At 37.5% G+C, this 16087-nt stretch overlaps 1 protein-coding gene across 1 annotated transcript in view; it reads right to left on the bottom strand.

Annotated features, from left to right (window-relative positions):
* Positions 1-16087, bottom strand: part of PALMD (palmdelphin) — a 58604-nt gene that overhangs the window by 24229 nt on the left and 18288 nt on the right. The window contains exons 2-3 of the mRNA XM_005678055.2: positions 8893-8973; positions 3191-3315 (exon numbers count right to left, since the gene is read on the bottom strand). Of these exons, the coding sequence (XP_005678112.1) occupies positions 3191-3315; positions 8893-8973 (206 nt within the window). The remainder of the gene's footprint in view (positions 1-3190; positions 3316-8892; positions 8974-16087) is intronic.

Raw genomic sequence — 16087 nt, 5'->3', positions numbered from 1 at the left:
TAGCAGTAATAAAAGCTCCTTAAGTACTGTGGGTGGTTGTTTCTGAAAAAGAATGAATTTTAAAACATGCACCTGATTATTTAGCAGTTTTGGAAATATCTGTGAAGAAATTGTTCAGTTACCAGGTAAAGCTGCTTTGCAACGTGATTTCTATAATGCTGGGCAGTAGCAGAGGCTGCTTAATACTGTCAAAGCACAGATAGGTATTTTTTGTCTCTGTATGTTGCCTTAGAATGTTCTGTTCCCTGAAGAGTTTAAATAAGATAGACATGCCATTATGGGTCACAATGATGTAAATTCATTACTAGATCTTTGCAAATGCATCTTTTTAAGCCTATTCCTTAAACAATGCAGTCTGCTGTTAGGTGTTTTACTGTTTTCCGAGCATTTATTCCTATAGCTCCCTATTAATTTTACGGCTGGAGAGCATTGAACCCGACTTGTTTTGAGACCCAAATCTATCCTCTACTGGCTCTGTGATCTTAAAGAAGTCCCTTATCCTCTCTGAGCCTATTTCCTAATCTATTAAATGGAGGTGTTGATGCTTTCATTCTAGGATTGCTGTGGATATTAAATGACTTAATGGAAGTCCAAGTGCTTTATAAATTACACAAGGCTATTTAAGAACCAACAATTACTGCTATTATTATTTATACTTGAGGATTAAAATCATTTGGTGTTAATAAAGGAGCTGCTGCTGTTACTGCTGCTATGTCGCTTCAGTCGTGTCTGACTCTGTGTGACCCCATAGATGGCAGCCCACCAGGCTGCCCCATCCCTGGGATTCTCCAGGCAAGAACACTGGAGTGGGCTGCCATTTCCCTCTCCAATGCATGAAAGTGGAAAGTGAAAGTGAAGTCGCTCAGTCGTGTCTGACTCTTAGTGACCCCATGGACTGCAGTCCACCAGGCTCCTCTGTCCATGGGATTTTCCAGGCAAGAGTACTGGAGTGGGTTGCCATTGCCTTCTCCAATAAAGGAGCACTGATGGGTTAATGACATTCTAAAGATCTAAAATAAAGCCTCAATGAGATGCCAGAAATTGGATGATAAACAGACATTTAATTGGTAATTCAACAAAAACATTAACTGGGTGCAGAAGAAGGTCCCGAGTGTTGTAAAGGCTTTGCAGAGAAAGGAGAACCAAGGGACATTACATGCTTCAAAAACTTCCAATAAGATCACGCCTTTTCAGTTCACAGAGGTTGCTGTGTGCCATTATCTTATAGGCAGCATTGGATGGTTTCTTATTTTGCCACTTCCTAACAGTGTGAGTTCTTTAGTCTCTCTTTAAAAAGTGAAGATTATAATACCTGCCTTACAGGGTTATGAGAATTAAATGGGATGATATATGCAAACGGCCTGGTGCATAATATGACTCAGCAAATACATTTTCCTTCTCATGCCTCTTCCTTCTTTTTCTTATTCTTTCCTTCCTTTCTCCCTCTTCTACCTTCTTTCCACTTCCTTCCTTCCTTATTTGGTCACATAGGAGCTGTAACGAGGCAAGTCACTACCAAAACTACTAGAAGCTTATGTGCTTCTCAGAGCATTCAGGCAAGGCCTGAAAGCGATCAGGAGAGTCCTAGTAAATTCTCTGGGATTACTCAGAAAGCAGCCAAACTTGTTAATGGAGTTTGAGTATATGTAGCCACTTCAATTTCATCAGATGCAGAGAAAGTTGGAGGTGTTCAGTATGTGGAAAGACTTCAAAGAAGGGGCTCTGAGAGAAAGCAAGGAGGTATCTGTACAGGATGAGGGTTTACGGGGATTAAATTCAGGGTTCCTTCAGAGATAAGAATTGTGTATGGAGGAATGAGGAAAGCAATCATCAGTGAAACCAGACTTTGTTAGGAAGCTTTTGCTAAGAGATGCTTTATGAATAATCAAGTTTTCCCAAACTGTAGAATTCATTTATTGGATTATTTTTTGAAGTATATCCTATCTGCCATTCAGAAGCAGATGTATATTTGAACAAACAGCTAAGAGGTTTATAAATATAAACATTTCAGTGATAAGATATAACTTTAAAAGAATTTTTAATTTAAAAAACATCTGAATAAGAATGAACCATAAATGATTTTAGCTATTAAACTCACAAGCGTATGAAATTAAGCTAGTAAAATAAAAATCAGTTGAGAAAAGAAAGTTCTTTTCCATGTTGTCAATTTTAGGCCTAATGCAATCTGATTGCACAGTGTGGTGCGTTTGGACAAAAGGTGGTTATAGCACAAATACTGGATATTTTTATTTTCTAGATCTTTCCTATGGTCCTCACTAAAGATAACAAATTTGTAGTGAGTAAGGTTTTGAAAGTTACTTATGTTTTAAAGATGTCTAGGCTTTAAATTATTGTCATTATTATCCCACCAAAAAAAATTCCATCGTTTTTCTATGTGTGGGTTAAAAAATGATTTTGACATTTCTTACATCTCTTTTATCTTATTTATATTTTGTAATAATATTAATAATCCCATCTTTTATTTGAGCTCTCCAGTTTTTTTCATGTCCAACACCTCATTTTAAACCATGCCAATTAAAAACTTTATTCGCTATATCGGAAGTTGCTGACACTTTACTATTGATAATTGTAAATTATGGGCAGGGAAAGACATTGAGAAGTGAAGTCAACCCCCATGACCAACCAGGGTAGTAGAAGAGAGAAAACGGTAGTGAAGTAGTCTTGTAGCCTCTTCTCTTCCAAAGTAGCTTGGTTGTGACTGGGGAGGGCCTGGGAAGAGGTGATAAGGCGGAGCATGTGTGCACACGCCTTTATAACCATCACCTATCCTAAGGTGAGAGAGAAAGAAGGTTGAGGCTGTGAAGAATTGTTTTTGGATTTTTTGCTGAGTTCAAGTAGCTGCTAATAGTTTAGCACCTGCATTTTTCATCTGTTCAATAATTCTGAAAGATGGATGTCATTAATACCATTTTGTAGATGACAAAATGGGCTGAGAGCTATGAGTAAGTCACCCATATGTATTTAAAAAATAAGTTTCGTGGTGCTATGTGTTGGGGACATTTACAGCAAAATATATGTTGTTGCTTTGTGGTGTGTTTTCATAGTCTTTATGAGAATTTCAATTGGAAGATCTGATTATGTGCCTAAAAAAGAGAATGGCTTTTATACATTCAATCTGGGACAAAGTCAAGTTAAAGGTAGTTGTGGAGAATCTCAGAGAGGGCCATACCTGAGGATACTTTGTTCTAGAACCTGGATCTGGTGCTGGTCTTGTTGATTTTGCTTCTTCATCTCTTCCTGCTCTTTTCCACTGCTGATTCCATCTAGAAGCCATTTCTCCCTCAAAGCCTTTTTCTGATATCAGGAAACATAAAGAAATGTTCTTATATCAATCAAACATTCCAAAATCTCCAAAAGCAAATTCCAAATGCTTTCAAACTTATTATTTTTAATAGTGGAAATATTAAAGAGAATTTTTTTCTCTCACTGCCTTGCCTGAATAAATCTGATAATTTCCTACTTTGCACCCTTCTTGATCCTCTTATAAAGCCAGTGTTTATGTATCTAAGTCCTATGCATATTCTAAGGTCTAGCTCAGGTCCTATTTCTTTATGGAGATCTCTTTCCTACCCCTGCATCCCTCCCTCTCTGACAGACCCACTTCACCCTCAGAGAACTCTTTCTTCAGAATAACATGCTGCTGCTGCTGCTGCTAAGTTGTTTCAGTCGTGTCCGACTCTGTGTGACCCCATAGACGGCAGCCCACCAGGCTCCCCAGTCCCTGGGATTCTCTAGGCAAGAACACTGGAGTGGGTTGCCATTTCCTTCTCCAATGCAGGAAAGTGAAAAGTGAAAGTGAAGTTGCTCAGTCGTGTCCAACTCTTAGCAACTCCATGGACTGCAGCCTGCCAGGTTCCTCCGTCCACAGGATTTTCCAGGCAAGAGTACTGGAGTGGGGTGCCATTGCCTTCTCCAATATTTACATCTACTCTATGTTTACTGTGTGTTTAACATTATATAGGAAACTTATCATGGTAGTGCCTTAATATTATTTGTTGGGTTGATGGATGCATATCTGATGTCAAAGTAACAAGTTCCTTGAAGCCATTTGCTATGTATCCCAGTGACAACACACAGTGACTGCTCAAAACAACAACAACAACAACAACAACAACAAAAAACCCAACAAAACTTTTGTGGAATTAATTTAATTGGTGGGCAAAACAAGAGATGGCTTTGTATCTTAAAAGGACTTCCCTGGTGGCTCAAATGGTAAAGTATCTGCCTGCAATGCAGGAGACCTGGGTTCAATCCCTGGGTTGGGAAGATCCCCTGGAGAAGGAAATGGCAACCCACTCCAGTACTCTTGCCTGGAAAATTCCATGGATTGAGGAGCCTGGTAGGCTACGGTCCATGGGGTGGCAAAGAGTCGGATATGACTGAGTGATTTCAGTTTCCTTTCCTTTATTGTATCTTAAACTAGTTCAGTGATAGTCTCTGTGGTTGACATTTACTATTTTACCTACCCAGCATCCTTTCTTTTTTTCTGAGAACCTCTTTAGGTTCTAGATATCCCTTCAGTTCAGCCCCCCTACTTGTCCCAATAATATAATCCACAAAATTCATCAATATGTTTAAATATTGGTGAGTTGAACTCCTGTCAACTTGAACAAAACAAAAAAGATTTATGTTTCATAAGATGGAAAAAAGTCTCCTTGAATTTACATGAAAGAATTACATTCCTGGACTTGAGCTTCAGAAGACAAAGCAAATGAAGAAGACCTATACATTTCAGAGAAGTTTTAGCTAGCTTCTTGTCCATGTCTCAAGCAAAAACTGTTAAATATTATTTTCAAAGAGTTTCAGTTTCTCTTTTCCTCCCTGAAGAAAAGTGTTATCACTATATATCTAATCCACTTTAAAATTATTTGTTCAATGATTGTTCCCTTTGAACGTACTGTGTCTAAAATGGTGAGGAGAGAAAAATGAGAATTTTCCTTATTATTTTGAGACTTCTTTCTCTAACACCACGATTAGAATGAAAGCAAGTAAGAATACTTTTTTTTAATACTAGAATTAATACAACTGGATTACAAATATCTCTGAATTTAAAAGAAAGTTAAACAAGTCGATTGGGTTATATAGTTACCAAAGGACATTAAAAAATTATACTGATTGCAAATACAGATTATTTGGAATTACAGTTTATAGAGTAGATGAAATGTGGTCTGTTCTAGTTGAAACAGTGAGAGGGCCTGGAAGCCTATAGAGGTTCTAATAGCCTATAGAGCCTATTATTAAATCAATAATAACCTCAGCCCAGATCATCATATTTGTGTTGGCTTTTTCAAAGTTTCAAGCAATTGCATGTGGACAGCACACCCTGTAAGAGCAGTTTGTATTATTGCAATTTGTAGCCAGATTCTTCCTCCCAATGTTATCTTTTCCCTTAATTATAGTTGTTTAGTTGTTTATAAAAATATGTTCCCACAGACACAGTAAGTATTATTAATAAAGGTCAAGATTTATCTCCTGATAATATGTCAAGAAAATCTGAGTATATAAGCACTTAAGAATTTACCTTGATTTTAGTTTATTTGATGAAGTATGATGATAGCTAATGCACAGTAAAGAAGATAGATGACAATCATCAAAGTAAATTACAGTTCCTACAAACCACCTATAAGGATAGTTTCAGTCAATTACCTCCACATCACTATAAGAAATACTCAGATGGGATGGTCTCATGATGCCAAGTTACAGAGGGTGGTGAATGGTTCCTGTGACAGAATTAGGTTATCTTGGGCTTCATTCATGGTTCTCAGTCTGGTTAGGACTAAAAGTAATTTTAACTTTACCCTTAAAAACTTCATTCATAATTCAGGAATTATTTAACTCTGGCAGAGAATTTTTTGCATCTAAATATAAAATATGTAATTTGGATGGGCAATCAACATGATATGGTACAAATTGTAATCACAACAGTTTTTTTCTTTTATATCACAATTTAGACTTACACTTCAGTCTGTGAGGCTGATGAATAGAATAAAATCTATTTCACAGCAATGACATTCAGGATCAAAATCTATAGTAACTAAATGAAAATATAAGTGACATGCATGTAGTAAATCTTTTGGCAATTTTTTCCTAGCACTTCTATATTCTACACAGCAGTTACAGAGACTTTAGGAATAAATTAGTTTTTTATACCATGATTTAAATAGACTTCCAGATAAGAAAAGTTTTCTAGGTTGAGTATGCTTAGGTTAGTCTGTTTCTAGGTGGCATGAGATTGTGATCATGATACTAAGCAAGATGATACATAGTGAACAAGCCTCAGGAGTGTATGAATGTGAGAATGCTGATAATGGCCCTGGAAACTCCTTTCCAAGAAAGTCATTGGTATGAATGTCAAGTTCCGGACCTATAGGATATTAGAGTGAATTCCCACAACTCTTTTGAAGTGTGTGTGTGCTGTTGATACAGAAGGAGCACTTTGAAAATATTAACATCTGTCCTTTTTAAAATGGGTTGCTGAGGTCTAATAAAATAATTCGCAACCAGGAAAGTGCTGAGGATGGTCACTGGAATGGAGACAAGTAGATGAAGAAGAAAATGAAAGACTGGCAATTGCGGAAGCCAACAGAGCTTTTTTGACTTGGTGAACATATTTTAGAATCAATTTTTAAAATACTTCTGCACATTTCTGAATCCTGTTGTGGAATTATGCCTAGTTGCTGTTTGGAATAGCCAACCATTTTCTGCAGAACTTGGAAGAATATGATTACTGGAACAGCCACTCTCTCTATGTTCCCTTTGCAGTTGATGCCTCAAATATAGTGTTCATCACAGTATAAATTATAAATGTCATTATCAGTTCAGGTGTCTGTTACCATTTTAAGGGTGCAGATCAAACATATTTTATATTCTTAATGCTCAGCTTAGTGCTTTGCATGTAATAGGTGCTTGTTTAATAAATGCTTATTGACCAAAAGACTTTTTATTTATCTGTTAAGACTCAGGTTAAATCCCATACCTTTAACAGAACATTTTTTGACCACCCCAGATTAAAAAATTGCTGTTTATACTTATGTTTAAATTTAAAAAAACATCATTTAACTTGTCCTAATTATTTATTTAACCTTGAGTTTCCCACTAAGTTGCAAGCAGAAGGGCTGAAACTCTCAGGGCCACTGCTGTTCTTTAAGGCATGAACATGCAAATTAGGAGACGGTACAGCTCCCCACTCCTCCCTGGCCAGGTCAGTGCACGGCTTGGGAAGGTGGACTGCAGTTTTGTGCAGAGAGAAAGAAACTTCGCCCAGACAGAAGCAGCCCTATGCTAGGGTGCACAGTTCCAAGGAACTGTGCAGGATTTCAGCACCCCTGTCTCTCGGGTATCTTTACGCAGTATACAATCTGCACAGCTGTGTACTGCAGTCCAAAGCATAAAACATGCTTTGATGACTGAATTGTATTAGAGGAGATCTCCTGGGTTCCAGAAGGCAAACCTATAGAGAAGATTATAGATTACTTTTCAGACTTTTTTTGGGGGAGGGTTAAGTATTGAAATGAAGCATCAGCTCAGAAATGGACCTCTCAGTGTGTTAGAATTTTCCTGTGTGAAGTTTACTTCCTACAATGAACAGAGGAGATATATTAACCTTTTCTCCTCATGTGAACTCTTCTAATGTTTGGCTACCCATTCTGCAAGGATAGAAATTACTCAGAAACAGTAATTAGTTCACTGTAAGATATAAAATACATGTGTGTGTGTGTGTTTGAGAGAGACAGAGAGGAAAAAAGATTTTGCAGTTAGAAATTGCCTATTTCAAATATTGTTGTATATATATTTTTGACTTCATTTGACTTGTACCAAGACAACTTGGTAAAATCTGTTATTTCATTGATTTTTCTGGGAGTGCACATTGAATTTCTTGACTATATCTCCTACTCAGGTAAATTCAATGTGTCATACTGTAAGGATAGCAGGCTGACTATACTTTGAAATTATTCATCAAACATTGGAAATGTTAATTTGTATAGGAGTGAAGAAGCAAACAGAATCCAGAGAAATGAAGCTAACTGGAATCTTAAATTGTATCTCTTCTCTCAAGAGGTGATTACTTGATCCATCAGAAAGATGGATTTAGCAGAATTCAACAAGCTTAGCAAAAGACTGTAGACCCCATGAATATGTGGTACTGTTTCACTGAGGGACTTATGTCCACTGATAGAAGTCCTGCCAGATAAATAGTTTCCTGCTTAGGCCTGTTCACAAGGCGCTCCTGTTTGTCATTGAGTTGCATCCTGTGACTAAGCTACATAATAAAATGTTGAGACTCAATGTGCTTTTATTACAAAATGACCACACCCATGAAAGATGTAAGGTCTGATTTTAAAAATGGAGATTTATTTTTGGTTATGATCTCATGTTTTGTCAAAACGAAATAAACAGTACCTTGAACCACATTCAGACAACACTGAGTCCTCTGCACTGAACTCTTAAATGTGAATGTCCTTGAGCAGGCCTGACAGTTATTCTTTACACCCCCTGGGTAAAGGCTGGCCTTTCATTGATTTCAAAAGGAACTTCCCAGCTGCATCCACTCCCAATGGATAATAAGCAAGACTGTACTTAGGGCCAAAGTGTTAAGACTGAATTCTTCAGGTTACCAAGAAAATTAGGAAATGCAGTAATAAAGGATAAAAGTAATAAAGCCATATTTTCAATTTTCCACGTTTGCCAGAAGGTGTTAGTCTCCTATGCAAATAATACTAGCTTGTTATTCTTCCCCTATGATTCTTAAGGTGTTAGCATAAGTCTGTTGGGATTTTTTTCCTTCCTTAAAGCATCTTTACTATTGAAATTTGAGTGCAATTAGAATATTTGAATCAGAATCACTGAAATGAAGTTAAAGTCATGGGTTACCTTCAAATGCTGGTGCTTTAATTTTTCTTCCTCTATTTTCAGACGCTTCTGTGAGATTTCTTCCTGTATTTTTCTTTTATCCTGAAATAAAAAATATTCCAGCATGATCAGTCTTTCTAATTTGCTTAAGTATGTTTCCTGGGGATGTTGTCATTATTGAATGGCTGGCCAGTGGTATGCTCTTGGCATTGGTGTGAAGCTGCTTTGGAAACCCTTATTTCAAAGCAAAAGAAAGTGAAGTGGGATATGCAAAGCATCTTACTGATGGAAAATGATATAAAGAGCTTTTTCAAAGAGAATTTAAAAATATTTTAATGACTTTCCTTCCCCCTTCATCTTTTCTATCTTCCCCATTGAGTCTAGCAAGATTGAGCTACTGAATGATGCAATGGAAACTGTGAATTTTAAGGTGGGAGTTTTGAAATAAGCTTGAGGAAATATTGTGAGGAGAGAGAGTGTTCTTGGCGCAAGACTGAAGAAGCTGCTGGGTAAAAGAGCTGCTTATGTGTGAAAACAGAATAGCCTACAGAGCATTAGAACACTAGGGAGCTAGAAAACGTGACAGTTTCCTCCTGTAAACGTTGCTATGGGAAGAGAGAGAGAAAAAAGATCAGATAATGCATGTTAACACTAAGAGGACTTCTGGCAGAGGTCAAAAAAATTCATGGAGAGATATAGTATCTTTTTATTATTTTATTATTAGTTTATTTAGTATTTATTTTATTTATTAGTTTATCATTTTTAATTTTTATTGGGTATAATTGATGTACAGTGTTGTGTTAGTTTCATGTGTACAGCAAAGTGAATCTGTTATATATGGATATGTATATGCCCACTCTTTTGTTTTTTAGATTCTTTTCCTATGTAGATCATTACAGAGTATTCAACAGAGTTTCTTGTGCTACACAGTAGATCCCTTATTAGTTCTGTTTTATATATAGTTGTGTGTATGTGTCAATCCCAATCCCAAAGGAGAGTTTGTCCCTACTTCCTTATACCTGGTAACCATAAGATTATTTTCTACATCTGTGCCTCTATTTGTGTTTTGTAGATAAGTTCATCTGTAGGCTTATTTTAGACTCCGCATACAAGCAATATCATATTTTTATTTCTCTATCTGTCTTACTTTGATCAGTATAACAGTGTCTAGGTCCATCCATGTTGCAGCAAATGGCATCATAATGCTCCTTTTACTAGCTGAGTAATATTCCGTTGTATTATGTACCACATCTTCTTTATCCATTTCTCTGCTGAGGGACGTGTAGGTTGCTTCTATAGCCTTGCTATTGTAAATAGTGCTGCAATGAACATTGGGGTGCATGTATCTTTTTAAATTATGATTTTCTCCAGATACATGCCCAGGAGTGACATTGCTGGGTCATATAGTAGCTCTTTTTAGTTTTTTAAGGAACCTCCATACTGTTTTGGTGTATGGTGGCTGTACCAGTTTAGAACATACCCTAACATCATACTGGAGAAGGCAATGGCAACCCACTCCAGTACTCTTGCCTGGAAAATCCCATGGATGGAGGAGCCTGGTAGGCTGCAGTCCATGAGGTTGCGAAGTCGGGCATGACTGAGCCACTTGACTTTCACTTTTCACTTTCATGCATTGGAGAAGGAAATGGCAACCCACTCCAGTGTTCTTGCCTGGAGAATCCCAGGGACGGGGGAGCCTGGTGGGCTGCTGTCTATGGGGTCACACAGAGTTGGACACGACTGAAGCGACTTATCAGCAGCAGCAGCAATATCATACACAAAATAAACTCAAAATGGATTAAAGATATAAAGGTAAGACCATAAAAACTATTAGAGGAAAGCATAGGTAGAACTCTGTATAAATCACAGCATGATCTTTTTTGATCCCCCCTTAAAGTAATACAAATAAAACCAAACAAATGGGACCTAATTAAACTTAAAAGCTTTTGCACAGCAAAGGAAATAATAAATAAAACAAATAGACAGCCCTTAGAATGGGAGAAACTATTTGCAAACAAAGCAACTAACAAAGAATTAATCTCCAAAATATACAAAACAGCTAATGCAGTATCAAAAAAAACCAAACAACCCAACCGAAAAATGGGCAGATCTAAATAGATCTTTCTCCAAAGCAGCCACACAGATGGTTAAAAAGCACATGAAAAGATGCTCAACATCTCTAATTATTAGAGAAATGCAAGTCACAAGTTTAAACTACAATACCTTAAAACCCCAGAGAGCAAAACTGTTGATACACAGAAGTTGTACTTTTTAAAAGATATAGCCTGATACTAAGTAGAAAGCCTGGCTTCAGTTTCTGGCTCTGCCGTTTACTAGCTATGCATCCTGGGACAAAATCCTTAACTCAGTGCCTCATTATCTTTATCTGTAAAATGGAGGTAGTGAGGGTACCTACAGCCTAGACATGAGCCTTAATGGAGCGAATATATGCAAAAGCTCTAAGAACAATGCTTGACACATAGTGTTCCATGAGTATTTGTTTAATAAAATTAAGTAAATAAACACATAACCTATTAATCAAACAGAAAGCAACACATTAACTCTGATAATGGTTCCACTGGTTTGAAATGCTTTAGAACTTTCCTGTCTGGAATTGTTTGAGACATTTTACAAGCCATGCAAAAAGGCCTATATTTCCTTATTTTTTGACCAGAAGTGACATTATCCTCCATCTTACTTATAAAAATTGGTGCTCAATCTGCTTTCAAAATGGAAAACTCCCAAAGGTAAACATTTGTTGCCAATAAAGACCTCTAAAGGAATTTGAAACAGGCTGAGAAGGTAATTTAGAAAGAGCTCCAAAAATATTTGGCAGCAATATGGAAACAAGTGCATGGCTTCCTGGTGTAACTCCTTTGAAGATAAAAACTCCTTTTTGGTGTATAAATTCAGGTACATTTATTGAATGTAACAGAATTCATTTGAATGTACATTGCTGTCCAAATATATGTCATGTTTCTCTTTGTGTGTGAGAAGCATATATGACCTTATCAGTATTGTTTTTTTTTAAATTTCATAAACAGTTCTTTTGAAGGAAAAACAAGAGCTTGGCAACAAGCCTGGGTTTTCAGATTCACTTGTTTATTTGGATGAAATCTGGTTGTTTAGGAGTAAAAACTGTGAAGATCTCTTTGAGTCAATTCTTCACTATATCTTGAAACTGTTATTGAGCAAATCTTAGTAATATTTTAAACTTATTGTGCTAAACATTTGGCACTATTTCACTTAATAGTCATAGTAACAGAGATATAATAATATTATACTTACTAGTTATGATAACAAAGACATAGTGTAATAATTTTCATTTTATAGAAGAGGAAATGGAAGTTTCCAGAGATTAATTAACCAATCCAAGTTCTCACAGCTGGTGCCTGGTGGCTCAGTGGTAAAGAATCTGCCTGCCGATGCAGGAGATGCAGGTTTGATCCCTGGGTGGGGAAGATCCCCTGGAGAAGGAAATGGCAACCTACTGCAGTATTTTTGCTGGGAATCCCTTCCACAGAGAAAACTGGCAAGCTACAGTCTGTGCCATCACAAAGAGCTGGACATGACTTAATGACTAAAAATACCACCGTGGCAGAGCCAGGATTTGAACCCAGGCAATTTAGAGTTCAGCCTCTTAGCTAATTCGCTACATTATTTCCCTGAGTGGGAAATTAGTCAGCTTCCCCGGTTGTCCTGCCTATTGTGAACCACTAAGGTGTGTTGGCAGTGCCAGGACAGCCAGTCCTGGAGGGGTTTCTCATTAGAAAGGAGTACATACACTTTCAGTTCCCTGCGTGCTGGTGTGGAGCTGTCCCCCTCTCTCCACGGACAGCCCTAGAGAAGAGCACACTATGTATGTGTGACCATGACTACTGAACCCAGCAATGATTGCCCACCCCTGCTGGTAGCCAGTTTGTGCTGGTCGTTTCATCCTGGGTTAGTAATAACATAATGAAAGCTGTGTGTAGAGACAGGGCATCTGAAGTGTTTTGGCAACAGGATGCTTACAGAAGGGTTGCTAAGGAATCCCAATGTTTTGTCACTCAGAGATAATGTGATGCCTTTCTCATGTCAGTGTAGGTAAAGAAGGTAATTTTCTAATGTTGTAGGCATGATTCTATTTTAAGATATGAGTACATTTTCTTCATAAGATATTCATGAACTGCAAATTATTGTCCTTTTGCCAAATTTCATGAAGATCTATAAGCATTACTGAAAACTAATATGGTAACAGTTTAGTTTCATTATGGCAGGGTAAACTATAATACCAGACCACCTGACCTCCCTCTTAAGAAACCTACATGCAGGTCAGGAAGCAACAGTTAGAACTGTACATGGAACAACCGACTGGTTCCAAATAGGAAATGGAGAACATCAGGGCTGTATATTGTCACCCTGCTTGTTTAACCTATATACAGAGTACATCATGAGAAATGCTGGGCTGGATGAAGCGCAAGCTGGAATCAAGACTGCCAGGAAAAACATCAATAACCTCAGATATGCAGATGACACCACCCTTATGGCAGAAAGTGAAGAACTAAAGAGCCTCTTCATGAAAGTGAAAGAGGAGAGTGAAAAAGTTGGCTTAAAACTCAACATTCAGAAAACTAAGATCATGGCATACGGTCCCATCACTTCATGGAAAATAGATGGGAAACAGTGGAAACAGTGGCTGACTTCTTTTTTGGGGGCTCCAAAATCACTGCAGATGGTGACTGCAGCCATGAAATTAAAAGACGCTTACTCCTTGGAAGGAAAGTTATGACCAACCTAGACAGCATATTAAAAAGCAGAGACATTACTTTGTCAACAAAGGTCCATCTAGTCAAGGCTGTGGTTTTTCCAGTGGTCATGTATGGATGTGAGAGTTGGACTATGAAGAAAACTGAGCACTGAAGAATTGATGCTCTTGAACCATGGTGTTGGATAAGACTCTTGAGAGTCCCTTGGACTGCAAGGAGATCCAACCAGTCCATCCTAAAGATCTGTCCTGGATGTTCATTGGAAGGACTGAAGTTGAAGCTGAAACTGCAATACTTTGCCCACTTGATGCGAAGAACTGACTCATTTGAAAAACCCTGATTCTGGGAAAGATTGAGGGCAGGAGGAGAAGGGGACGGCAGAGGATAAGATGGTTGGATGGCATCACCAACTCAATGGAGATGAGTTTGCATAAACTCTGGGAGTTGGTGATGGACAAGGTGGCCTGGCGTGCTGCGGTTCATGGGGTCACAGGGTCTGCCATGACTGAGTGACTGAACTGAACTGAAACTATAAGTTAAGCTTAAGATGTCATGTAGTTTTATTGTTAGTATACCAAAAGTTATTACAGTCAGCCAATTGCTTCTCAGATTATCATGGAACAAACATTAATAGATGTGAAATGCCATCTGCTTCCAAGAATTTCCCCAGAAACTTAAGCATCTCTATATATACCTGTCATAATCCAACACATCAATATTTATTGATGTTAACCAATATGAATAACTTATATTACTGTTTACTTCTCCAGTGTTCAACTAATAAAGACATTTGTTCAACGACCAATTGCCTAGATGTTCAGCTGTCTAAATTGGAATATTTTAGCAGCTGACACCCACAAATTTTAAATCTATAAAGGCCTACATCTTAACTGTTTTGAAAATTTATTTAGCATGTACAGCTATATAGCTGTTGCAACCGTCTATGATGCATTGATATTATTGCAATCACATACTTGATAAAAGTATCCTGATACATAAGAGTGTGAGTATTTTAGAAGTATTACTGATTAACAATTAGCTAATATTCTAAAATGCTTGAATCTATCAAGATGGCAGGATTGGTCCTGAGTTATTAAAATTTTAATTTATTCAATAGTTAGTGACTTCTGTACAAATGCTTTTGTCAAGGCAATGCAGGAGTTGTTCAATGTTTGAAGATTACTCAGAAGTAAATACTTTCACCAACGAAGTTACTTGTCCTAAAGAAGGAAAATCATTTGTGCAGGGACCTATAAGAAATAAAGTGATAAATGTCATCACTAAGGCACAAGTGAGGTATGGTGAGAGTCGAGGTGAGACAAGAAGTGATGCTATGTAGATGCACTCTAGATCATGCTATCTAGATCATGATATGGTTAGAAGAGGCTTTGAAGAAGCATCCAAATAAAATAATACTTTGGGTAGTTGCCAGGGCACTGGAGGGCGGGGAGAAAAGGCATTCAAGCTCATTGTGAGCAAAGGCCTGATGTAGAACATTGGGACATTATTCGAAATAAAAATCTGGAATCTAAATCGCTGAACAGAGAGTAGTGGGAAATAAAATAAGAAAATGACATGAAGATAAATCCTGAATAGAAAATACTGAAAGGCAGGGCATGAAGTTTAGAGTTAATTTACATGTTGAGATAGACAGTAATGAAAGATTTTCAGAGGGAGAGGAATAATAGAGTTTAAACTACATTTTAAGAAGTTTAAAATAGCCTGATTGTGTAGATATTGAAGGAGGACAACTTGAAGGGGATAATCATTTACAACTCATACTTAAAATCAAGAGAGCTGGAACAAGAGGTAACAGGAGGTGTGGATGTCAGAGATACCAAGGAGTTAAAATTAGCAGGACTTGGCAACTGATAATGCATGGATGCAGGAGAGGAAGAGGTCAAATGGGAGTACAAGTCTTTGATGCCCAGGTGACTGAGAGGAGAGTAGAATCATTAACTGAAATAGGTACTTCAGGGAAAGAGAGTTTGGGAGGAAAGATGGTGATTCACAGCAAGTTTGAGGTGTCTTTGGGAAAGCTAGGTGGAGTAATATGGCTGGTAGTTGAAATGTTAGATGAAGAGTGATCAGAAGTGAGAAATAGAGATAAATATGCCAGAGTTTTGGAAGGGATAGCTGAGACTAGGAGACTATCTCAAAGCATGACAAGAGATATATTTATGAAAGGTAAAGGACAGCTAAAGACAGAACCTTATGAAGCATCTACATTTAGGGGTATTGGAGGAATGGAATCCATATGGAAGTTTATTTGGGGACCAGTGAGATATTATTGATAATAGAACTTGGCGAATTGGGCCAATTCAGTTAGGCAAATGGTTTCAGACACATTCTGGTAGCAGTATCTTATAACTTCATGACTATCTTTGCTGATATTTTCATTGTTTAAGGTCTCAAAGAACAATAATAGAAGCTAATTGTTTGGATTTAAATGCTATCAACAATGCAGA

This window comes from Capra hircus, chromosome 3 (assembly GCF_001704415.2).
Source record: "Capra hircus breed San Clemente chromosome 3, ASM170441v1, whole genome shotgun sequence".
Lineage (NCBI taxonomy): Eukaryota > Metazoa > Chordata > Mammalia > Artiodactyla > Bovidae > Capra > Capra hircus.
Note: the sequence above shows the minus strand (reverse complement) of the source record. Positions and strands in the feature narration are given on the sequence as shown.